Source organism: Entelurus aequoreus, linkage group LG03 (assembly GCF_033978785.1).
Source record: "Entelurus aequoreus isolate RoL-2023_Sb linkage group LG03, RoL_Eaeq_v1.1, whole genome shotgun sequence".
Taxonomy (NCBI): Eukaryota; Metazoa; Chordata; class Actinopteri; order Syngnathiformes; family Syngnathidae; genus Entelurus; species Entelurus aequoreus.
Genome location: NC_084733.1, coordinates 12,234,717 through 12,259,716, shown reverse-complemented (window position 1 = coordinate 12,259,716; position 25,000 = coordinate 12,234,717). Strand labels below are relative to the sequence as shown.

At 41.0% G+C, this 25,000-nt stretch overlaps 2 protein-coding genes and 1 long non-coding RNA gene across 3 annotated transcripts in view; 2 read left to right on the top strand and 1 right to left on the bottom strand.

Annotated features, from left to right (window-relative positions):
• LOC133646154 (uncharacterized) overlaps positions 1-4,806 on the top strand; it is a 13,135-nt gene extending 8,329 nt beyond the window's left edge. Inside the window, exon 4 of the long non-coding RNA XR_009825234.1 lies at positions 4,434-4,806. This is a non-coding gene — a long non-coding RNA (uncharacterized LOC133646154). The remainder of the gene's footprint in view (positions 1-4,433) is intronic.
• Positions 4,807-5,827: 1,021 nt separating this feature from the next.
• vti1b (vesicle transport through interaction with t-SNAREs 1B) lies at positions 5,828-22,804 on the top strand. The gene is made up of 6 exons (XM_062041237.1): positions 5,828-6,306; positions 6,379-6,437; positions 14,148-14,333; positions 16,555-16,728; positions 20,763-20,824; positions 20,986-22,804. The coding sequence occupies exons 1-6, from the start codon at positions 6,210-6,212 to the stop codon at positions 21,077-21,079; spliced, it is 672 nt and encodes a 223-aa protein (XP_061897221.1). The 5' UTR covers positions 5,828-6,209; the 3' UTR covers positions 21,080-22,804.
• arg2 (arginase 2) overlaps positions 22,373-25,000 on the bottom strand; it is a 17,377-nt gene continuing 14,749 nt past the window's right edge. Inside the window, exons 6-8 of the mRNA XM_062041235.1 lie at positions 24,189-24,293; positions 23,991-24,127; positions 22,373-23,848 (exon numbers count right to left, since the gene is read on the bottom strand). Of these exons, the coding sequence (XP_061897219.1) occupies positions 23,655-23,848; positions 23,991-24,127; positions 24,189-24,293 (436 nt within the window). The 3' untranslated portion in view covers positions 22,373-23,654. The remainder of the gene's footprint in view (positions 23,849-23,990; positions 24,128-24,188; positions 24,294-25,000) is intronic.

Here is a 25,000-nt window from a genome sequence, read left to right as displayed (position 1 = left end):
GGCTGTTCAGATTTACTTTACAAAAGAGAAGTGTAGGATACTTCTCTTGTTGCCTTATTTGTAGGGATGTCCGATAATGGCTTTTTTGCCGATATCCGATATTCCAATATTGTCCAACTCTTAATTACCGATACCGATATCAACCGATACCGATATATACAGTCGTGGAATTAACACATAATTATGCCTGATTTGGACAACCAGGTATGGTGAAGATAAGGTCCTTTTTTAAAAAAAAAATAATTAAATTAAATAAGATAAATAAATAAATAAAAAATTATTGAATAAAAAAGAAAGTAAAACAATATAAAAACAGTTACATAGAAACTAGTAATGAATGAAAATGAGTCAAATTAACTGTTAAAGGTTAGTACTATTAGTGGAGCAGCAGCACGCACAATCATGTGTGCTTACGGACTGTATCCCTTGCAGACTGTATTGATATATATTGATATATAATGTAGGAACCAGAATATTAATAACAGAAATAAACAACCCTTTTGTGTGAATGACTGTAAATGGGGGAGGGAGGTTTTTTGGGTTAGTGCACTAATTGTAAGTGTATCTTGTGTTTTTTATGTTGATTTCATAAAAAAAAAAACAACAAAAAAACGATACCGATAATAAAAAACATGATACCGACAATTTCCGATATTACATTTTAAAGCATTTAAAGCATCCCTAATTATTCGTATTTGACTTTTTTAAATGTATTTATATTATCATTTGGTGCAGCCGGGCCGGAGCAGGAGGGGATAGAAAGAGGGAAAAAAGGAAGACGGGGGGAAATTGTGGGGACAAGACGGGGGATAATTTTGATTGATTGATTGAAACTTGTATTAGTAGATTGCACAGTATAGTACATATTCCGTACAATTGACCGCTAAATGGTGACACCCGAATAAGTTTTTCAACTTGTTTAAGTCGGGGTCCACGTAAATCAATTCATGGTACAAATATATACTACCGGCATAATAAGTCATCACACAAGTTAATCATCAGAGTATATACATTGAATTATTTACAATCCGGTGGGTGGGAAAGGGGGGGTTTGGTTGATATCAGCACTTCAGTCATCAACAATTGCATCATCAGATAAATGGACATTGAAATAGTGTAGGTCTGACTTGGTAGGATATGTACAGCGAGCAGAGAACATAGTGAGTTCAGAAAGCATAAGAACAAGTATATACATTTGATTATTTACATTTGGTAATTTACAATCCGGGAAGGTGGGATGTGGAGGGGGGAGGGAGTTAGTCAAGGGTTGAAGTTGCCTGGAGGTGTTCTTTTAGGGATAAGACAGAGAGACAAAAACAACAACAGCAAACACAACAATGACAACAACAACAATAGAGCATCAGAGAAATGTTTATCAACATTATTATGCTCCAGGCAAAAAAATTGTCTTCATAAATGTCGATTTATGAAAGTAAGGCCTACGTTTTCTAATTGGCTTAACGGATTACAATTAGCAATCAAATCTTGGAGGATGGTTTAGACCGGTACCGGTCCGTGAGGCATTTGCTACCGGGTCGCAGAGTAACATGAAATAATTTAGAAAGGACTGCATTTTGATGCATATGAAAGTGCAATATTTTTATCTCTACAGTAATCTATTTATTTATATCTGCACATTATTGCTCTTTAATCCTGCACTACAACGAGCTAATGCGACAAAATTCCGTTCTTATCTGTACTGTAAAGCAGTGGTTCCCAACCACCGGTCCGGTACCGGTCCGTGACGCATTTTGCTACCGGGGCCGCAGAGAAACATTACATTTATAAATGACTGCATTTCCTCCCACTTAACTTTCGCCTGTCCCACTAGACCAGACCTGGGCATTCTGCGGCCCGCGGGCCACATCCGGCCCTTTGTGCGTGCCTGTCCGGCCCGCGTGAGGCCAATCATAAATTACAAAATACATTTAAAAAAGTATCTATGTCGAGTGTGCCATACAAGGGTGCTGCTTTTGTTTTGAAAAGCGTTATTTGTATTGCTTCCGTATGGACGTATGCTCGTGCGCGACTGTGAGTGAATGTGAACAGCGGCAATCACAAATTACAAAATAAATTTAAAAAAACATCTATGTCGTGCGTGCAATACAACTGTGCTGCTTTTATTTTGAAAAGTGTTATTTATGGGCGTATGTCCGTGTGTAACCTGTGAGTGAAGGTGCACGGCGACAAGTGATGCCCGGTTACCCCCGAGACGCTAAAAAGAGAAAAGTTGATGACGAATGGCGTGTTTTCAACAAGACATGGACTGCCAAGTATTTCTTTACAGAAATTAAAGGTAAAGCCGTGTGCTTAATGTGTGGTACACAGCTTGCTGTGTTTAAAGAATATCATTTGAATCGCCACTACACGACGAAGCACGAGGAAAAATACCGGAATCTGTCTGTTGAAGCGCGCGCAAGGGAGGCTGATGCGTTGATGGTAAAACTGCAAACCCAACAAGGACTTTTTGCCAAATTTCACACCCCCAGAGATGCAGCCGTCAGGACAAGTTTCGGCATTTCTCACAAAATCTCCGTTTTCTGATGCAGAGTTTATTAAGGAGTGCTTATTGGACTCTGTTGCGCTGATATGCCCGGAGAAGAGGGGCGCATTTGAGAACGTGTCACTCTCCCGACGCACTGTAACGAGGCGGGTTGAGACCATCGCTGGAAACTTGGAGCTTCAGCTGAAGAACAGAACGGCCGACTTTGACTGTTTTTCGCTGGCTTTGGATGAGAGCTGCGATGTACGTAACACCGCCCAGCTGCTCATCTTCTTACGTGGGATAACTGGAGATTTTCAAATCACGGAGGAGCTGGCAGCCATGCAGTCAATTAAAAAGACAACCACTGGTAATGACTTGTTCACATAGGTAAATGCGTGTTTGGACATGTTAGGACTGAAATGGGACAAGCTGGCAGGTGTGACAACAGATGGTTGTCCAAATCTGACGGGGAAAAATGTTGGACTTTTAAAGAGGATGCAGGATAAAGTGACAGAAATTGACATTTTTGCATTGTATTATACATCAGGAAGTGTTGTGTAAGACAGTGTTAAAAATAAAACCATCAAAAGCAATCTGCTTTTGTATAAAGTTAAGTAAATTTAATTGAAATATTGTCGGTGTGGCCCTCCAGCAGTGCTCGGGTTGCTCATGCGGCCCCCGGTAAAAATTAATTGCCCACCCCTGCACTAGACCAAGGGTCGGCAACTCAAAACGTTGTAAGAGCCATATTGGACCAAAAATACAAAAAACAAATCTGTCTGGAGCCGCAAAAAAAGGAAAAGCCTTATATGAGTCTTATAATGAAGGCAACACATGACATAAGTGTCTATATTAGCTGTAATAGCCTACTATCGAAATGACTATGCGTCGCAGGCTGAAGAAAATCTTCGTTGACAGTAATGTTGACATTTAATATTTATTCACTCTGAAGTTGAGATAACTCCTGGAAATGACTGGCTTTTAATTGTATAGATGTGTGTGTCCAAGTTAAAAGAAACGGCAGGCTGTCTTCTTCTAATAGATTTATTACAATATTTGGCAAGTTTGTCTAAGCGAGGTAATGTTTGCTGTGGTCTGGAACAACAGGGCACACAAACAACTATCTGAAATGCAGCCAATATTACATACAGACAGTGTCATGAGACATGCAAATATAAATCATACACAAATAGGATAAAAGTAAAGGATATTAAATGAGCTCAAATATACCGACAAATGAGGCTTAATGATGCAATATGTACATACAGATAGCATGTTAGCATTGATTAGCTTGCAGTCAGCACTGACCAAATATGCCTGATTAGCACTCCAACAAGTCAATAACATCAACAAAGCGCACCGTTGTGCATTCACGCACAGCATAAAACGTCTGGTGGACAAAATGAGACAAAGAAGGAGTGGAAGATTTTACATGTAAACAAACTGTTGCGTCACAGTCCACGCTATGGTGAGTTCAAGAACCGCCGAAATTAGTGGGACAAAACGATGTTCACCAAATACTGTCATCAGTGAAGCATACACACAAACATATTAAACAGTGGGCTTTATAACAATTGGGAAGGTTTGTGTCATGTTTGTCCTCAAACAAAAAACATACTAAAACAAAAAATATATAATCCCCCCCATTTTTTTCCATTTTCAATCCTTTTTTTAAAATGTTCCAGGGAGACAATAGAGTGGCACTAAAGAGCCGCGGGTTGCTGACCCCTGCACTAGACACACCAATAAGCTTGTTTATAGATGTACAAAAACACTCCGCATAGGAAGTTGCCATTTGTTATAGCTTTGTGACATGATACAATGCACATTAATGAACATATAAAGTATAAATGTGACAGATTGTAGTCAAAGGCTGATTTCCATCTACAACTGATTGCAAAGAAACAAGCCCAGGGCTCCCACTAATTCAGTGTTATACTGCTGCTAGGATCCTGATGGGAGTGCAGAAATATGACCATATCACACCAACTCTCAAATCCCTTCACTGGCTTCCTGTTCCACTCAGGATTGAATTCAAAGTCTCCCTACTAACCCACCAGTGCCTCCATGAAAATGCCCCCCTCTACCTCAAAGAACTACTCACCCCCAAATCCTCCACACGACACCTCTGCTTCGGACAGGCTAACCTCCTCCAACCTCTGAGGACAAAGCTACGAACAATGGGAGACCGGGCTTTCTTCTCCGCGGCTCCCAGTCTGTGGAACACTCTCCCTGACCACCTGAGGGCACCACAGACTGTGGATGCTTTTAAAAAAGGCTTAAAAACCCTTCTTTTTAAAAAAAACAAAAAAAAAAGCCTTTTTTTTTTAGATACATGCATACTAGTTTTAGGTATTTGGCTGTTCTAGTTTTATTTTTTTTAAATGTTATATTATCTTTTTATTTCTTTTTTTTTTTTTTTAATACACTGTAGCACTTTGAGGTTGTTTACTCAATGTAAAGTGCTTTTTTACAAATAAATCTATTATTATTATTATTGTGAGTTGTATTTTTCATGCACTTATTGTTGCTGTATTTTTATCTGGCACAAGAGGAAAGCCGGTCCCTGAAAATAATGCCTACATTAAACCGGTCCCTGGTGCAAAAAGAGGTTGGGGACCACTAATTTAGAGCAGTGGTCCCCAACCTTTTTGTAGCCGCGGACCGGTCATCGCTTGAAAATTTGCCCCACGGACCGGGGGGGGGGGGGGGGGTATGTATTTTTTTTTGTTTGTTTGTTTTTTTTTGTTATAAAGAAATACAATCATGTGTGCTAACGGACTGTATCCCTGCAGACTGTATTGATATATATTGATATATATGTATCTTGTGTTTTTTATGTTGATTTAATTTTTTCTTGTGCGGCCTGGTACCAATCGATCCACGGACCAGTACCGGGCTGCGGCCCGGTGGTTGGGGACCACTGGTTTAGAGTACAAAAGCCCTTAAATTGATGTCTTTGTTAAAAAATATTTAAAGTGATTTAGGTAGACCCTTTTGTCTTTTTATTTTTAATTTTTTTCATCCATCCAATCCATTTTTCTACCGCTTGTCCGTTTCGGGTCGCATATTTTTTTATTATTATTTATTATTATTATTTAATACTCTATCTGTATTTGCTTTTGTTTTCTTTCCTTGACATGTTTCGCTGATGTTGAAAGTGCCTTGACTTTTGTGTGCATTATTTATGGTTGTTTGTTGTTCAATTAAAAAAAAAAAAAAAAAAAAAATGGTTTACACAGAAGACACCGGTAAAAGCTGTCTTAGCAGCGCCTGATCAGAATTCTTATTCGGGTTCATTTAAATGTTTAGGCCAGCTCCAAAAATGTCAGACTCGTGTCACATTGTACACATGGGAAAGAGGTAACATTATACTTGTTTTATTTGACATTAAAGTATTTCACTCGATTTTTGGTATGGCGCTTCTAAGGGACAACTTTAATCACGTGGGCCGTCATGCGGAAGTGATTCAATGGTTGTCTCCTTCGTCGAGATCTATGTGCTTGTTTACGAAAGCAAATATCTAAGATAGTCACAACTATCGGTGGCACTTAGTTGTCCTAAATCCATACATTGTATACTGCTTGTCCCTTTTGGGGTGGGTGCTGGAGTCTATCTCAGCTGCATTCGGGCGAAAGGCGGGGTACACCCTGGACAAGTCGCCATCTCAAATCTTCCAACAACAACAAAAAGTGAGCAGACGTCGAGTCACAAAGCAACTAAGATGTCGTCGGAGGAATTTGAGAAGTTGCACGAAATGTTCAAGTCATTGTATGAGGAGTTGAAGCTAATGCCGGACAGGCTGCTAAGAAGCCATGCAGGTAAACATTATTGGATAAGCTGTAGTTGTTTACCTTTCAAGCTTCAACTGTTTGTGTTTCGTGTGCCTGCAGAGGAGAAGAAGAGCATGCTGAGGGCTTTCGACGAGAGGAAGGGCGAGGCTGAGGAAATTGTGAGCTGCCTTGTTTGTTTTTGAAATGACAACTGTTGACTAGCTAGCTCAGGGGTGTCAAACTCAAATACAGAGTGGGCCAAAATGTAAAACTAAACAAAGCCGCGGGCCAAGGTTGAACATATGGGTGAGGGCCGACATCCGGGCAACTGAGCTACATACGGGTTCTTCGAGCCATAGCAACCAGACTGGCGTTGAAAACAAACCGTCGCCATTACTCTTTAACCTGTCAACCTACGCTGGTTAAACCCGTCATTCTGCCTCCAAAATGCCGAAAAACTGTGTTGTTTTTGGTTGTGCTAACCACAACTGGAAACAGGGAAAACAAAGGTTGTATTTTGTTCTGCCAAAGCGTGATAAAAGCCCACAGAGACGAGACAAATGGCTCGCAGCTTTACACTGGGAAAACGAGGACGGTTCTCACTGGAGTCCCCCAAAGTCCCGGGTCGTGTGTTCGGATCACTTCGTTTCTGGTAAATATAAGGAACAAAAATCCACCTTCTTAACCACAACTTGGCCATACGTCCGTGCTAATGTTGTACTCGTTGAATTTGTACCTTATAACGTTCGACAGCTGAAGTTGTTGTCGTACAAAAATAACATGCGGTATATACTATATAGTCTATAGCCTAGCTAGCTATTTTCGAAAACCGGACAACGAGAGGATACCAAAGGCAGCGTTAAGATGGACACCACCGGGGAAACGTAAGCCAGGGCGGCCAAAGAACACCTGGCGAAGGGGAGCTGAAAGAGATGAAGCTTACATGGGGCGAGGCACAGAGACGAGCACAGCAGCGAGATGAATGGCGTCGAGTCGTCGAAGCCTTATTTCCCATCCGGGAATAAGAGGATTACCGTATTTCCTTGAATTGGCGCCGGGAATATAGTATTCGCCTGCCTAGAATTACAGCCGGGTCAAACTCGTTTCGCAAAATAATTAGCGCATGCTTGGCACTTCCGCCGGGTCAAATATGAGTCATTAAATGACTCCCGCCTCCAGGTGGTAGAGGGCGCTAGTGATCCTTCTTGCGACTACCAGTACTGCAGGAAACAGGTACTGCAGAAGAAGACAACAAGCAGCAAGCATGCAGCAATTGTTTGCTTGCACTTTTAACATGGAGGATTACATATCTAAAATAAAACCGTTTTCTAAACTGGACTTTCAATCGAAGCAGGAGGTAATAATTAAAGGAATATCTCCAGAGACTTTTAAAATTGAAGAAAGATGAGAAAGACTGCCTTTGATCAGAAGCAGCTGCACATGGACCCATCTACAAGTAAAGGTAAGATCATAATAACGTTTTTTTTATTAAATGTGTTTTTAATGATAAGGTATGCGCCGGAGTGAGAAGAGGTTTTAAAATAATTAGAGCATGCTTGCTCATTCCGCATGGTTTTGGTAACCGCAGGAGTGAGAAGAGGTTTTAAATTAATTAGCGCCCCTGCGGCTATTCAAGGAAATACGGTAAGTTAAGTAAGTAATATACTATATAGTCTATAGCCTAGCTAGCTATTTTCGAAAACCGGTTTCGTTTAAATTTGCACTTAACAGTTGGGTTTTTAAAAACCAATAAACCCTATAATTTTCATGTTGCCATTCAATACATGTAGCCCTCAAATCTCTCAATATTTTATACACTAACACTTGATCTTGTTGTTGATAACTTCCACGTCTCTTTCTTAGTAGCGCGCAGGCTAAGCTAACTAGCAAGCTGAGCTAAGCCTGAGAAGCTTTAAAGTTCACTGAGACGAGTCTGACGCAAATAATACATTTTCGTTTTTTCACACGATATGCGAATAAGTAAAAATGCGTAAATGAAGGATTTAGCGCCGACTTCCAAGCCACAACGCTCGTTAAATGCTTTTTCTGTCAATGCTGTGTTCGCTGTGAGCTGGTTTGTTTTCAACGAATTCCCGGTTGCTAGGGGATTGGTAGGCGGAAGTGACGTAGGTCCGCCCTCACCCATTAACCTTTTTGATAGGGACCCAAACAAGTTTTGCATTAAATAGTGAACAAGCAAGGCTTATATATCTTTATAGTGACATGCAAAATCGAGTTTCAAATAATAATAATAATAATTAAAAAATATCAATGGCATATCAAATACAATTGAAATTAAAGCTGCAAGCAGCGTTGGTCGGGTCCGCCTTTTGGCAGGTGCTAGTCCTAGGTGTCCCAATACTTTTGTCCAGTGGTAGTCCTGTGTGAGACCTACATAGAGGTTTTTGTTTCGTGTCTCTACGATATTCGTACTGGGAGTTAGAGGAAGTTGTGTCTGTGTTTTTTTCCTAGGTGTTGCGGCACAGTGGTTGTTTTTTCTTTGAAGGCGCGTAAAATCACAGCAGCAGAGCAGCTTTAGTGGTCCTAATTCCATTTCACATTGTCATTATAGGGTCTTGTGTGTAGAATTTTGAGGACAAAAAAGAAACAATTCCATTTCACATTGTCATTATAGGGTCTTGTGTGTAGAATTTTGAGGACAAAAAAGAAATAATTCAATTTCACGTTGTCATTAACAGCAGCGGAGCAGCATCAGAGCAGTGGTTCTTTGAAGGCTCGTAAAATCAAAACGGTAGCACGAATCTAAACGCCGTCGTCAACTTTTAATCAGAAGGGTTCAATGTCTCTCCTGTAGTAGTTTGAAGCCGAACGACAAACGCGCTCAGAGGAGATAACGTTTGATGTTTGGTGACCGGTTGTAACAAAAATTTAGTTTTGAAGGAGGAATAGCAAACTTCCTGTTGATTTTTGCTGAAGGATGTCAATCTATGAAATGTAGGTCTAGGTGAGACCTACATAGTGGTATTTGTTTCATGTCTCTAAGACGTTCCTATCGGAAGTTACAAGCAGTTTTGTCTGAGTTTTCCTCTGAGGAGCAGTTTTGTCTCTGTTTTATTCAAAAATTGCGCTAGAGCGCAATTTTGAGTTTTGGGGTTCGGTTTTTTTTTAGATCACAATTTTCACCAGTCCCGATGTTTGTGAAAAGTTTGGTGAGTTTTGAAGTATTTTAAGGGGGTCAAATTACAGCTCAAAAAGCAAAAATTAGTGTTTTTAGTCATTTTTTGTCTTGAAGGGGAAATTGCCAACTTCCTGTTGATTTTTGCCCGAAGAAATTAATTAATGAAAAGTAGGTCTAAGCGAGACCTACATACAGGTTTTTGTTTCATGTCTGTACGACATTCGTACTGGGAGTTAGAGGCAGTTTTCTTCCTAGGGGGCGCTAGAGCGCAATTTTGAATTTTGGGGTTTGATTTTTTTACTAAAGAGTTTTGTTCAAGTTTTTTTATGTGTGTGTCAAATTTGGTGAGTTTTGAAGCATGTTAAGGGGGGCAAAGTAGTCCGCAAAGCTGCGGAATAATAAAGAATAATAATAAAACCTTACAATAACAATAGGTTCCTTTGTACCTGTACAAAGGACTCCCACAGGGAGTCCTTTATACAGGGTACAGGGCGGACCCTAATTACAGCTGCAAGCAGCGATGGACGGGACCGACTTTGACGGCACATAAAATCCAAACCGGAGCAGTCATTAAAACTCTTTGGTCAACTTTTAATCAGAAGGGTTCAATCTCTCTCCTGTGCTAGTTTGAAGCAGACACGACAAACGTGCTCAGAGGAGATAATGTTTGAAAATAGGTGACCGGTTTTTACAAAACTTTTGTTTTGAAGGGGGTATTGCAAACTTCTTGTTGATTTTTGCTGGGGGTTGTCAGTGTATGAAATGTAGGTCTAAGTGAGACCTACATAGAGGTTTTTGTTTCATGTCTCTACGACATTCCTACTGGAAGTTACAGGCAGTTTTGTCTGAGTTTTCTTCGTAGGAGCAGTTGTGTCTGTGTTTTCTTCCTAGGGGGCGCTAGAGCGCAATTTTGAGTTTTGGGGTTGTTGTTTTTTATTAGATGTGTGTGTCCAGTTTGCTGAGTTTTGATGCATGTTAAGGGGGTCAAATTACAGCTCAAAGAGGCAAAAGTGACTGTTTTTACAAAACATTTGTTTTGAAGGGGGAATAGCCAACTTCCTGTAGATTTTAGCTGAAGGATGTTATTGTATGAAATCTAGGTCTAAGTGAGACCTACATAGAGGTTTTTGTTTCATGTCGCTACAACATTCGTACTAGAAGTTACAGGCAGTTTTGTCAGTGCTTTCTTCCTACGGGGCGCTAGAGCGCATTTTTGAGTTTTGGGGCTAGGTTTTTTTTTATTAGATCGCAATTTTCGCCAGTCCTGATGTGTGTGTCAAATATGGTGAGTTTTGAAGCATGTTAAAGGGGTCAAATTACCTCCAAGAGGCGGCGAAATAATACTAAAGAATAAAACGTTACAATAACAATAGGGTCCTCTGTCCCAAAGGGACATTGCGGTGCCTAATAAAAATTGAATGCCTCTTTTCTATTTGCAGCCTTCTGAGGTAAATATCAACATTAACTTTTTCCACAGGCTAATACATTTGAAAATAAAAGAATGAATAAAACAACCATTCAGGACTTTAAACCGCTCAGTTTGCAACACACTGATCTAATCTGATGTGCCCAAGCCAGATACCTGCCATCTTTTCTTGGATGCTAGTTCATTAATGTCGGGGCTCAGGCTTTGAGCTGAGGCAACCTTCATTATCCAACGAAGGTGTTCATCAGTCATTATATCTCGTATTCCACAGTCTTGGGGGCGTGCCTTACAGGCACTGCTTTTAACGTCCTCTACGAGCTGACGTCACGTCCGCTTTTCATCCCTTCTAACAACGTGCCCGCCCAGTCACGAGATATGAGCAGCTCCTGTACGCACACACACACTTACACTACCGTTCAAAAGTTTGGGGTCACCCAAACAATTTTGTGGAATAGCCTTCATTTCTAAGAACAAGAATAGACTGTCGAGTTTCAGATGAAAGTTCTCTTTTTCTGGCCATTTTGAGCGTTTAATTGACCCCACAAATGTGATGCTCCAGAAACTCAATCTGCGCAAAGGAAGGTCAGTTTTATAGCTTCTGTAACGAGCTAAACTGTTTTCAGATGTGTGAACATGATTGCACAAGGGTTTTCTAATCATCAAATAGCCTTCTGAGCCAATGAGCAAACACATTGTACCATTAGAACACTGGAGTGATAGTTGCTGGAAATGGGCCTTTATACACCTATGTAGATATTGCACCAAAAACCAGACATTTGCAGCTAGAATAGTCATTTACCACATTAGCAATGTATAGAGTGTATTTCTTTAAAGTTAAGACTAGTTTAAAGTTATCTTCATTGAAAAGTACAGTGCTTTTCCTTCAAAAATAAGGACACTTCAATGTGACCCCAAACTTTTGAACGGTAGTGTAAATGCAAAGCATACTTCATCAACAGCGATACAGGTCACGCTGAGAGTGGCCGTATAAGCAACTTTAACATTGTTAGAAATATACGCCACACTGTGAACCCACACCAAACAAGAATGACAAACACATTTTGGGAGAACATCCGCACTGTAACACAACATAAACACAACAGAACAAATACCCAGAACCCTTTGCAGCACTAACTCTTCCGGGATGCTACAATATACGCCCCCCGCTACCTCCAAACCCCCCCTCCCCCCACACACACATACACCTTATAGCGTCCCGGAAGAGTTGGTGCTGCAAAAGGTTCTGGGTATTTGTTTTTATACTGGCACCCTCAGTGTAACCTGTATCGCTGAAGATCAAGTATGCGTTGCATTCACTTTTATGTGCGTGCCAAAGCCGCACATATTATGTAACTGAGCCAGCACTCGTTGGACAGAAAGAAAAGGGGACGTTACAATTCTCGGGAGGGGCACTGAAATTTGTGAGTCTCCCGGGAGGTTTGGCAAGTATGAGAATTAGCGGTGTACTGCGGCACCGCCGCTATATATAATGTGCGGGTCAGCTCTAGTGTTAATTTGATATCACCTCACGGGCCAAGTGAAATTAAACGGCGGGCCAGAGTTTGACAATCATGAGCTAGCTAATGCCAGTCACCTGACAGTTCATTAGGTTCACCTGCATGATCTAATATGTAACTTTTCAAATGATGCTACATATTAGCAGTAATGCTTTTTTTTGTAGCAACGCTTTTGCCCCACACTTGACAAATTACGGTTGTCTGTTCGACATCTTCCCGCTTGAAGCCAAACCACCGCCAGACGATGGACCCCGTGTGGTTTTTCTTGGGAATTAATTCTTCCTTCATTGGTTACCAGATTGGCACCTTCTTTCTCTCGTATTACCACTCGCATCACAGCTAGCGTTACCCATGCCGCTACCTCTCTGCTCCGTTAGGGCGATAACGTATGTGACGTATGTAAGAAGGTGCGCTTGTTTTATGTCTCTGTGAGAAGGAGAGACAACAAAGAGTGATAAAAGCCTGTAGTGTAGTGCCCGCAGCTAAAAGCAACTGCGTGAGAACTTATACTCGAATATCACGATATAGTATATATCGAGTATATTGATATATCGCCCAGCCCTAGATGTGGGTCCACCTTTTGCAGCTATTACAGCTTCAACTCTTCTGGGAAGGCTGTCCACAAGGTTGCGGAGTGTGTTTGTAGGAATTTTCCACCATTCTTCCAAAAGCGCGTTGTGAGGTCACCCACTGATGTTCTAATTCATCCCGAAGGTGTTCTATCGGGTTCAGGTCAGGACTCTGTGCAGGCCAGTCATGTTCATCCACACCGGACTCTGTCATCCATGTCTTTATGGACTTTATGGAAGAGGAAGGGGCCCGCTCCAAACTGTTCCCACAAGGTTGGGAGCATGGAATTGTCCAAATGTTTTGGTATCCTGGAGCATTCAAAGTTCCTTTCACTGGAACTAAGGGGCCAAGCCCTACTCCTGAAAAACAACCCCACATCATAGTTCCTCCTCCACCAAATATCACACTCGACACAATGCAATACCGTTCTCCTGGCAACCTCCAAACCCAGACTCGTCCATCAGATTGCCAGATGGAAAAGCATGATTCATCTCTCCAGTAATGGGGACTCGTCAGACCACAGAACACTTTTCCACTTTGCATCAGTCCATCTGATAAGCTTGGGCCCAGCGAAGCGTTTCTGGGTGTTGTTGATAAAGGGCTTTCGCTTTGCGTAGGAGAGTTTTAACTTGCACTTACAGATGTAGCGACAAACTGTAGTTACTGACAGTGGTTTTCTGAAGTGCTCCTGAGCCCATGTGGTGATATCCTTTACACACCGATGTCGCTTTTCGATGCAGTACCGCTTGAGGGAGCGAAGGTCATGGACATTGCCGCTCACGTGCAGTGATTTCTCCAGACTCTCTGAACCTTTTGATGATATTACGGACCGTAGATGGTGAAATCCTTAAATTCCTTGCAATAGCTGGTTGAGAAATGTTGTTCTTAAACTGTTTGGACAATTTGCTCACGCGTTTGTTTACAAAGTGATGAGCCTCGCCCCATCCTTGTTTGTGAATGACTGAGCATTTAATGGAAGCTGCTTTTTATACCCAATCATGGCACCCACCTGTTCCCAATTAGCCTGCTCAACTTTCTCAGTCTATTTTGCCACTTGTGGCAGCTAATATTTGCAAAAAAATAACACAATTTAGCAGTTTGAACGGTAAGTATCTTGTCTTTGCAGTCTATTCAAGTGAATATAGGTTGAAAAGGATTTGCAAATCATTGTATTTTGTCTTTATTTATTTCACTGGTTTTGGGTGTTGTATAACACAATAATACCCCGTCATTTCAGCTACAAGGAATGGAAGAAGAGCTGCAGGATGCGCCGCAGTCGTTCAAAAATCCGATGAGGACAAAGCTGCGCTTGTACCAACGGGACCTGGCCAAGCTGCAGAGGGACATGAAAAACTCTAACCCGGGTTCTGCGCAGTCAGATGGAAGTCACTTTGGCGTATATTCATCACAAAACCAACAAAGTGTGAGTTTGGAACTGTGGACACGTTAGTTTGTGATTTTAGTTAGGGGTGGGAATGGAATTCATTTATGCAAACATAATTGTTGAAGGTGATGAACAGCTCGGTATTTATGTGACAATGAACATGAGATCTGCTCGGAAAGAGCTCTTATTGGTGACTCATCGCTCTATGCAGGGCCATTAAACTGGAAATGACACCAGACTTGTCCTCCGAGTTCAGTTCAAAACTTAAGACCGACAAATTATTGTGAACTTTAGAGCACTCCTGTTGTATAAAGGAACTTGGACCAGTGTAAACAGTGTCAGATCCTTGCATTGGCATTTAAACCTCCTGAAAGCTATGCAATTGTCTTTTGCATAACAGCAGTGTTTCCCACACATTAATTTATTTGTGGCGGCCCGCCACGAAAGAATTACGTCCGCCACAAATACAAAAAAAATTAAAAAAATAAAAATAAAAAATAAAAATAATTATTTTTATTTTTTTTTGTCCTGTCCAGCTTCTCAGGCAAATCATATAGTTGATGTAGATGCCCATATAGGCTGTTCAGATTTACTTTACAAAAGAGAAGTGTAGGATACTTCTCTTGTTGCCTTATTTGTGTTTGACCACTACTGTTTTCTGTTTATTTGTTACTGACTGTGGCAGGACACCTCTGCCTCTGTTTCACTTTATGTTGCTGGTAAATAATATGGTTGTAGTAGTAGGCTAAGACAGCTGCTGGCCGTGAGTTCACTTTACTTAATTTAACCTTACTTGACCAAGTCATGGTGTATTTAATGTGATGCAGCATCACAAACTAAATCCATTTTTATAAGTGAATCAAGGTTTCCCCTAGATTGCCAAGATACCTATGGCGGTGGGAGGCACTAGAGGCGTGGTCAATATGAAGTCATCACATTATTTGTTTTGATGCATCAGTGTTTCCCACACATTCATTTATTTGTGGCGGCCCACCACGAAAGAATTCCGTCCGCCACAAATAAAAAAAAACCATTTTATTTTATTTTATTTTTTTTTTTTTTTGTCCCGTCCAGCTTCTCAGGCAAATCATATAGTTGATGTAGATGCCCATATAGGCTGTTCAGATTTACTTTACAAAAGAGAAGTGTAGGATACTTTTCTTGTTGCCTTATTTGTATTTGACCACTACTGTTTTCTGTTTATTTGTTACTGACGGTGGCAGGACACCTCTGCCTCTGTTTCACTTTATGTTGCTGGTAAATAATATGGTTGTAGTAGTAGGCTAAAGTTAAATTATTTAGTATGCACTAATTAAAGGGGCAGAGCTTTAAGAGACATTTTAGCTTTTATATTTTATAAGATATATTTTTTGTAAGAACCACAATTAATAAATATATTTCAGTGAATAACTTATTGTTCAAATCTGTATATAAATATGTACATAAAGTGTTGTAATTATATTGTAAAATGGATGGATGGATGGACGTGTCAAACAAAACTGTTATTATTAATTAGTAAGTATACATTTTTTGAGCCTTTTTAGAGAAAATCATATCATTGTAGTAAATTATGCAAATTACTCGATGATGTCATGGTGACCACGCCCATAGCCACGCCCCCACCGCCACAGGTATCTTGGCAGTTTATGGGAAACACTGAACAGGGCTGTTTTTATTCTCTCTCAAAATAGACCAACGCCAAACCTCCACTAGAGAATGCTGGTTCTCAAAATAATAGCTCAGAAAATCTGCAGAGACTCCTCCCACCCTCACCTAGGACTGTTTTCACTGCTGGACTCTAGAAAGAGGTTCCGCAGCCTCCGTAGCAATACCTCCAGGTTCTGTAACAGCTTCTTCCCTCAGGCCGTAAGACTCTTGAACGCATCATAATAATCCCCTCAATTCCCCCCAAAAATGGATTAACTCGCTGGAATATAAAGACAATACAACATACATCCATAAACGTGGATGCATAGGTGCAATATATTTATCTGTACAGTAACCTATTTATTTATATCTGCACCTTATTGCTTTTTTATCCTGCTCTACCACGAGCTAATGCAACAAAATGTCGTTCTTATTTGTACTGTAAAGTTCAAATTTGAATGACAATAAAAAGGAAGTCTAAGTCTAATAATGGTGAAGGGAGAAGTCTGGCCCCCCTTGCTTAGTTTTCTGGAAATGTTGCCCTGAGAACAATTGTGTTCAATAGTCCCGCTCGAGCGAGTCAAAAGTGGTCATTATTTGTCCCCCTGTGCAGACGAACTTACAGTCGCAGAGGGCCTTGCTCCTGCAGGGCACCGAGTCTCTGAACAACGCCAGCCAGAGCATCGAGCGAAGTCAGCGCCTCGCCGCCGAGACGGAGCACGTCGGCACGGACATCATCGAGGAGCTGGGAGAACAACGGGAACAACTGAACCGCAGCAGGAACAGAGTAAGTTAGGATGGTCTTGAAGGGGATCATATTACACATAACTCACTTTTCTTACCTGTTACCATTTATTTGTTGTTTATTTGGGATCCCGGAATCTGAATTCAAACCATGGCTACGTTGCCGAGATTTTTATAGAACAATTTTGACTTCCTCCAAATGAGCTGGGATTTGCCCAGACTGATAACGGCAGCGGGTATCTCCATCCTAAAGATGTAAATATCTTTGTGATGGACGATCCGATTTGCATCGCGATACAAGGGTTACAATTCGATTAAAAAACGATTCATTTATTAAACAGAACGATCAATGAAAATGAGTAAAATTAACTGTAAAAGGTTAGCACTATTAGTGGACCAGCAGGAAAGCAGAAAAGAAACGGCAGATCAACTGGTCTAAAAGGGGGGTCTATTTAAAGGCTAGAGTATACAAATGAGTTTTAAGATGGGACTTAAATGCTTCTACTGAGGTAGCATCTCTAACTGTTACCAGGAGGGCATTCCAGAGTACTGGAGCCCCAATAGAAAACGCTCTATAGCCCGCAGACTTTTTTTGGGGCTCTGGGAATCACTAATAAGCCGGAGTTCTTTGAACGCAGATTTATTGCCGGGACATATGGTACAATACAATCAGCAAGATAGGATGGAGCTAGACCGTGTGGTATTTTATACCTAAGTAGTAAAACCTTAAAGTCACATCTTAAGTGCACAGGAAGCCAGTGCAGGTGAGCACATATAGGTATATATATATATATATATATATATATATATATATATATATATATATATATATATATATATATATATATATATATATATATATATATATATATATATATATAGGTATATAAAGGTATATACAGTATAGGCGTAATATGATCAAACTTTCTTGTTCTTGTCAAAAGTCTAGCAGCCGCATTTTGTACCAACTGTAATCTTTTAATGCTAGACATAGGGCAGGGGTCGGCAACCCAAAATGTTGAAAGAGCCATATTAGACCAAAAATAAATAAAGAAATCCGTCTGGAGCCGCAAAAAATGAAAAGCCTTATATGAGTCGTATAATGAAGACAACACATGATGTGTCTATATTAGCTATATACGCCTACTATCAAAGGCTGACGCAAATCTTCGTTGACAGAAATGTTGTATTTTAATTTTTATTCCACAAATTTTTGCAATGGAGGCTTCTCGCCGGTTGAGATAACTTCTGGAAATTACTGGCTCAGAATGACCAAAGTATAGATGTGTGTGTCCAAGTTTAAGGAAAACAGCAGGCTGTCTTCTTCTAATGGATTTATTACAATCTTTGCAAGCTGGGTAACGTTTGCTGTGGTCTGGAACAACATGGCACGCAAACAACTAACAGAAATGCAGCCAATATTACATACAGATAATGTGTCTTGAGACATGCAAATATAAATTCAATTCACAGAGGACATAAGTAAAGGAAATTAAGGCATAATGATGCAATATGTACATACAGCTAGCCTAAATAGCATGTTAGCATCGATTAGCTTGCAGCCATGGATTGAGCAAAAATGCCTGATTAGCACTCCAGCAAATCAATAAAATCAACAATGCTCACTTGTGTGCATAAAACGTTTGGTGGACAAAATGAGACAAAGGAGGAGTGGCATAAAACACGTCTTTAGGTGGCAGCATCGGAGAAAGTTGTACATGTAGCAAACTACGATGTGTTCAAGGATCGCTGAAATTAGTAGGACAAAACGGTGCTTGCCAAATACTCTCATCGGTGAAGCATGTTTAATTTAAACAGTGGGATTTCTAACAATTAGGAAGGTTCGTGTCATGTCTGGTCTCCTACAGAAAAATTATATATTAAAACAAAAAGTAATTTTTTTTCTTAAATCTTTTTCCATTTTCACACGTCTCTGAAAGAGGTCCAGGGAGCTACTGATTGATTGATTGATTGAGACTTTTATTAGTAGGTTGCACAGTGAAGTACATATTCCGTACAATTGACCACTAAATGGTAACACCCGAATAAGTTTTTCAACTTGTTTAAGTCGGGGTCCACTTAAATTGATTCATGATACAGATATATACTATCATATATACTATCATCATAATACAGTCATCACACAAGATAATCACATTGAATTATTTACATTATTTACAATCAGGAGTGTGGAGGGGGGGTGGGGTGGGGGGGTGGGGATATGGACATCAAGTAGTGGACATAGAGAGAGAGAGAGAGAGAGAGAGAGAGAGAGATCAGAAGGCATAAGAAAAAGAATCTGCATTTGATTGTTTACATTTGATTATTAGCAATCCGGGGAGGGTGTTAGTTTAGGGTTGTAGCTGCCTGGAGGTGAACTTTTATAGCGGTTTTGAAGGAGGATAGAGATGCCCTTTCTTTTATACCTGTTGGGAGCGCATTCCACATTGATGTGGCATAGAAAGAGAATGAGTTAAGACCTTTGTTACTTCGGAATCTGGGTTTAACGTGGTTAGTGGAGCACCCCCTGGTGTTGTGGTTATGGCGGTCATTTACGTTAAGGAAGTAGTTTGACATGTACTTCGGTATCAGGGAGGTGTAGCGGATTTTATAGACTAGGCTCAGTGCAAGTTGTTTAACTCTGTCCTCCACCTTGAGCCAGCCCACTTTAGAGAAGTGGGTAGGAGTGAGGTGGGATCTGGGGTGGAGGTCTAGAAGTAACCTGACTAGCTTGTTCTGAGAAGTTTGGAGTTTAGATTTGAGGGTTTTGGAGGTGCTAGGGTACCAGGAGGTGCATGCGTAATCGAAAAAGGGTTGAACGAGAGTTCCCGCCAGAATCCTCAAGGTGCTTTTGTTGACCAGAGAGGAAATTCTGTAGAGAAATCTCGTTCGTTGGTTAACCTTTTTGATTACCTTGGTTGCCATTTTATCACAGGAAAGGTTAGCCTCTAGAATGGAACCTAGGTAGGTGACCTCATCTTTCCTGGTGATGACACTGTCACCTACTTTTATGGTGAAGTGATTGACTCTCTTAAGTTTGATGTGGGACCCAAACAGGATGGATTCTGTTTTACCCAAGTGGATGGATAGCTTGTTGTCAGCGAGCCAGGTGCAAGTTCTACAGAGTTCAGCACTGAGGATTTTCTCCACCTGTGACTTGTCCTTGCCGGATACCAGCAGGGCAGAGTCATCCGCAAACAAAAACAATTCACAGTCACATGCCGATGACATGTCGTTTATGTATATTAGGAACAGTAAAGGTCCCAATATACTGCCTTGGGGGACTCCACAGCTCACCGAGAGGGGGGGGGGACACGGTGCCGTTCACCTCTACCACCTGCTCCCTCCCCTCCAAGTAAGACTGCATCCAGCTCCAAGAGGTTTTGTTAAATCCGATTGCTCTGAGCTTATCCAACAGTATATCGTGGTTAACGGTGTCAAAGGCCTTCTGAAGGTCCAGCATGACCATGCCGCAGTATTTGCCCGCGTCCACCTCATGTTTGATGTGGTCGGTCAGATAGAGAAGGCATGTGTCAGTGGAGTGGTTAGTTCTGAAGCCGGATTGGAATTTGAGCCGCGGGTTGCTGACCCCTGACATAGGGAGACCCGAAAATAATACGTTACAATAATCGAGACGAGACGTAACGAACGCATGAATAATGATCTCAGGGTCGCTAGTGGACAAAATGGAACGCATTTTAGCGATATTACGGGGATGAAAGAAGGCCGTTTTAGTAACGCTCTTAATGTGTGACTCAAACGAGAGTGTTGGGTCGAAGATAATACTCAAATTCTTTACCGAGTCGCCTTGTGTAATTATTTGGTTGTCAAATGTTAAGATGGTAATTATTGTTATTATTATCACTGATCTTTCAAAGAACTAAAAGCAAAAATATTCAAATTGAACATGAAATAAACCCTCTTAGGAAATGTCATTACATTCCAAGTAACACAATCCAAGTTGAAGCCAAAAATAGAGCAACAATGTACCTAAAAGGTCCCCATTAAACCCCAAATGGTAAAAGATTAGGAATCTGGGAAATATTCCTATTATTGATGATGTTCTTTTGTTTGTAGTTGGTGAATACAGGAGAGAACCTCAGTCGGTCGCGGAAGATCCTTCGTTCTATGTCTCGGCGGTAAGTGCAAGTCCTGATTTGTCGGGTCTTCTTGCCAACCAGATAAGGCAGTGTTCCCACGAGCCAGGTGTTTAAGTGACCGTGCGCCTAAATCAGTTTTTGTAAATGGAATCAGCGCAGTATTTAGTGACGCATCGCATGCTTTTCATTACCTCCATTAGGCTCATGACAAACAAGCTCCTGCTGGGTGTCATCATCCTGATGGAACTCGCCGTCCTGGGCGCTGTCGTTTACCTCAAATTCTTCCGACGATGAGAACAGTAGTCCCCGGACCAGGTTCCAGGTCAAATCTTCCCCTGACTTGACGCTGAAATTCCTCATGGACCGAGCCACCAGAGGCCAATGAAAACATTTATGACAGACTAAGTCCCTCGGACCACCGAATGTTTTTTCAAGTGACACTGGATGCACAAACTGGAAGCCTGCATGATGACCTCTGATTGGCTCAGCAGCTTCGATGAGGTAATCGCCAACTTGCTGATTGATACTTGTTATGCTTACTCAGTTGAAGCACACTTAATTATGATTTCTATTTCTCAGCTGTGATAACACAAGCCACTATTTGTCTTACTAAATGTTGAGTAGGCACTGCAATGAAATGCATGCTTGCTTCTTTTGCTTGTTTATACAGACTAAAACTACAGTATTTTTCAGAGTATAAGTCGCTCCGGCCGAAAATGCATAATAAAGAAGGAGAAAAAACATATATAACTCGCACTGGAGTATAAGTCGCATTTTTGGGGGAAATGTATTTGATAAACCCCAACACCAAGAATAGACATTTGAAAGGCAATTTAAAATAAATAAAGAATAGTGAACAACAGGCTGAATAAGTGTACGTTATATGAGGCATAAATAACCAACTGAGAACGTGCCTGGTATGTTAACGAAACATATTATGGTAAGAGTCATTCAAATAACTATAACATATAGAACATGCTATACGTTTACCAATCTGTCACTCCTAATCGCTAAATCCCATGAAATCTTATACGTCTAGTCTCTTACGTGAATGAGCTAAATAATATTATTTGATATTTCACGGTAATGTGTTAATAATTTCACACATAAGTCGCTCCTGAGTATAAGTCGCACCCCTATGAAAAAAACTGCGACTTATAGTCCGAAAAATACGGTACCTACTTTTTTTTAAACCAGCCTTCTCATCGCGGCGGTACCTCGACTTAAGAGTGCTTTGAGATAAGAGAAGTCTTTTGGCTAATTATAATGGTTTAAGTTGCAAGCAAAAACTTAAGAAGCAAGGCTCTCTGCTATTAGTTGGCGTAGCAAATGCAATACTCAAAACACTATAATAGTGTTTTACTCACTAGCAATAGCTTACAGCTAGAGATGGACATCACTTTGTTTCTCCAACCATGACAAAGTGACTGTACGTTGATTTGAGAAGCAAATGTTTTTAGTTAAAAGCTTCTTTACAGAACCAATTTATGCTTGTAAGTTGTTTTACACATCCTTATATCATCACCGAGCACACGTATTTCCCTGTTGGAGCCAATGATTCATGACGGCAAAGGAAGTCGTTTCCCCTTACGTTGAATGAGCCATTCCTTTAATCAATCCGATAATCATCAATGATGTTTGCAGAAATAATAAAGTTTCCTCAGAGTACCCGCCGCCTCTTGTTGATCAATGTCCAACAGAAACACCTCACCTGCTACTGAAAATGGATTAGAGATGGTTTCATCTTTGTCGGATTTTCGCTAAAATTTGCAAAACTACACCTCATATACAGTACAGGCCAAAAGTTTGGACACATTCTCATTAAATGTGACTATTTAGATTGTCACTGAAGGCATCAAAACTATGAATGAACACGTGGAGTTAAGGTCAAATAACTGAAAACATGTTTTATATTGTAGTTTCTTCAAAATAGCCACCCTTTGCTTTGATTACTGCTTTGCACACTCTTGGTGAGCTTCAAGCACACCGGTGAAGTGAAAACCATATCAGGCGACTACCTCTTGAAGCTCATGGAGACAATGCTACGAGTGTGCGAAAAAGTAATCAGAGCAAAGGGTGGCTATTTTGAAGAAACTAGTATATAAAACATGTTTTCAGTTATTTCACCTTCTTTGTTAAGTACATAGCTCCACATGTGTTCAGTTTTGATGCCTTCAGTGACAATCTACAATGTAAATAGTCATGAAAACAAAGAAAACCCATTGAATGAGAAGGTGTCCCCAAACTTTTGGCCTGTACTGTATGCATATAAAAAGCAGTGGTTCTTAGATTGAACTTTGCGGAACCTCTCAGAGAACAAACTCCTCTATTAAAGACACGTCAAAAATGACACCTGGACACAATTGTAGCACGTGGAAGACCAGAAGGTCTACGTTTGAACACTAAAACAAATGTTAGGTGCTTGACTTAGTTCAGTGGCCACATCAGGTTCCCCACCCGTAGCTTAGCCTTTGAATCGTCAAGGCTGTACAGTAGCATTTTCTTTCATAGTCACAGATATTATGAACATGCCAAACAAATACAGTAACCACAGCTGGTCCAAAAGTGCAAACGTACGACTGCTAGTTTTGACTAAAAAAAACACAACACCTTTTGAGACGAGCTCATTCTCTTGTAAAACAATTCATGATAATAAATATAAAATAAATTAGTAGGTTGTGCTCCAATTTCTGTCTAAATTGGGTTAAGCTTTTCACGGCAAACCTTTCAAGTCAAATACTTTTCACGGTTAAATACAATGGAGAGAGTACACCAAAATAAAAGCAAGAGATGCTCTGCTCCTCGGACTTTTAGCAGTCTTGAACGCAACACGTTGGAATGTTTGTGTCTCGGCGGATTTCGAGGGTCCTCAGAGGCAGAGCTGCTCTGTGTCGTCCTCCTTCGCCGAGGGGCTCTCGTCCATGACCACGTGAGCGCCTTCTCTCGTCTGTCCCAGAGACGACGCGATGACATCCACCGCCAGGGAGGCGGTGGCCTCCACGGCTTCCCGGCTGGACACCAGGACGGGGTTCACTTCCACCAGATCCATGACAGACAGCAGACCTGCACGTGGACAAAACCAGGAGGTTCTCCTTAGCTTGTGATGCCAAACTATTGTAACAAAAAGGTCAAGACCACCTCCTTCTACCTCCCTGATGACACTCTTGTCATGTTAATTGAGGCGTCTCTGCAACTCTTTTAGTACCTGTGTTGTGAATTTCCTCTGCGATGTAGATGCCCTCCCTGTAGGTTAGTCCTCCGTTCACCCGCGTTCCTGTGGCGGGAGCGAGAGACGGGTCGAACGCATCGATGTCGAAGCTCAGGTGAATTGGTCTTTGTTTTCTGTTAGGAAGTGACCGGTTAATGTTGCAGTTATTGTTTGCTTATTGTTATTGTTGTGTACCTTGCCAGGACGTGGTCCAGAGCAACTTCCGTGACCCTCTGGATGCCAAGTCTGTCAATGTCCCTCATGGTGAAGTATTGGATCCCCAAATTCTTCATAATGTGGCTAAAAACAAAACCGCAAACACCTTTAAAGCGCCCTTATTATGTTAAATGTGTCTGTTTATCTGCCCAACACTTTGTAAGAAAGCAGGCTTTGCTACACATCGTAAATAAAAGCCAACTACATCTGTCAAGAGTCACAGATGGGGGTTGTAAGTTTGATCATTTTAGTTTCTCCTTCAATGAATATGCTAACCACAAAACATGTTCAAATGTAATGTTAGCACATAGCTCGCACCGCTATGCTAGTGTTGCTCACATTTGTGTTCTCCTGTTCAACTCCTTAATGTAACGTAATGTATTAGAGATGTCCGATAATGGCTTTTTTGCCGATATTGTCCAACTCTTAATTACTGATTCCGATATCAACCGATACCGATACATACAGTCATGGAAATTAACACATTATTATGCCTAATTTTGTTGTGATGCCCCGCTGGATGCATTAATAATAATAATAATACCTGGGATTTATATAGCGCTTTTCTAAGTACCCAAAGTCGCTTTACATGTTAAAAACCCATCATTCATTCACACCTGGTGGTGGTAAGCTACTTTCGTAGCCACAGCTGCCCTGGGGTAGACTGACGGAAGCGTGGCTGCCAATTTGCGCCTACGGCCCCTCCGACCACCACCCGTCATTCATTCAACATTCATTCACCGGTGTGAGCGGCACCGGGGGCAAGGGTGAAGTGTCCTGCCCAAGGACAC

Bases quoted from the DNA above. Each gene is read 5' to 3' on its own strand.
- vti1b (XM_062041237.1), top strand. From the start codon at position 6,210: ATGTCGTCGGAGGAATTTGAGAAGTTGCACGAAATGTTCAAGTCATTG. The intron at 6,307-6,378 runs GTAAACATTATT...GTGTGCCTGCAG, and splicing joins GCTGCTAAGAAGCCATGCAG to AGGAGAAGAAGAGCATGCTG. The intron at 20,825-20,985 runs GTAAGTGCAAGT...TACCTCCATTAG, and splicing joins CTTCGTTCTATGTCTCGGCG to GCTCATGACAAACAAGCTCC.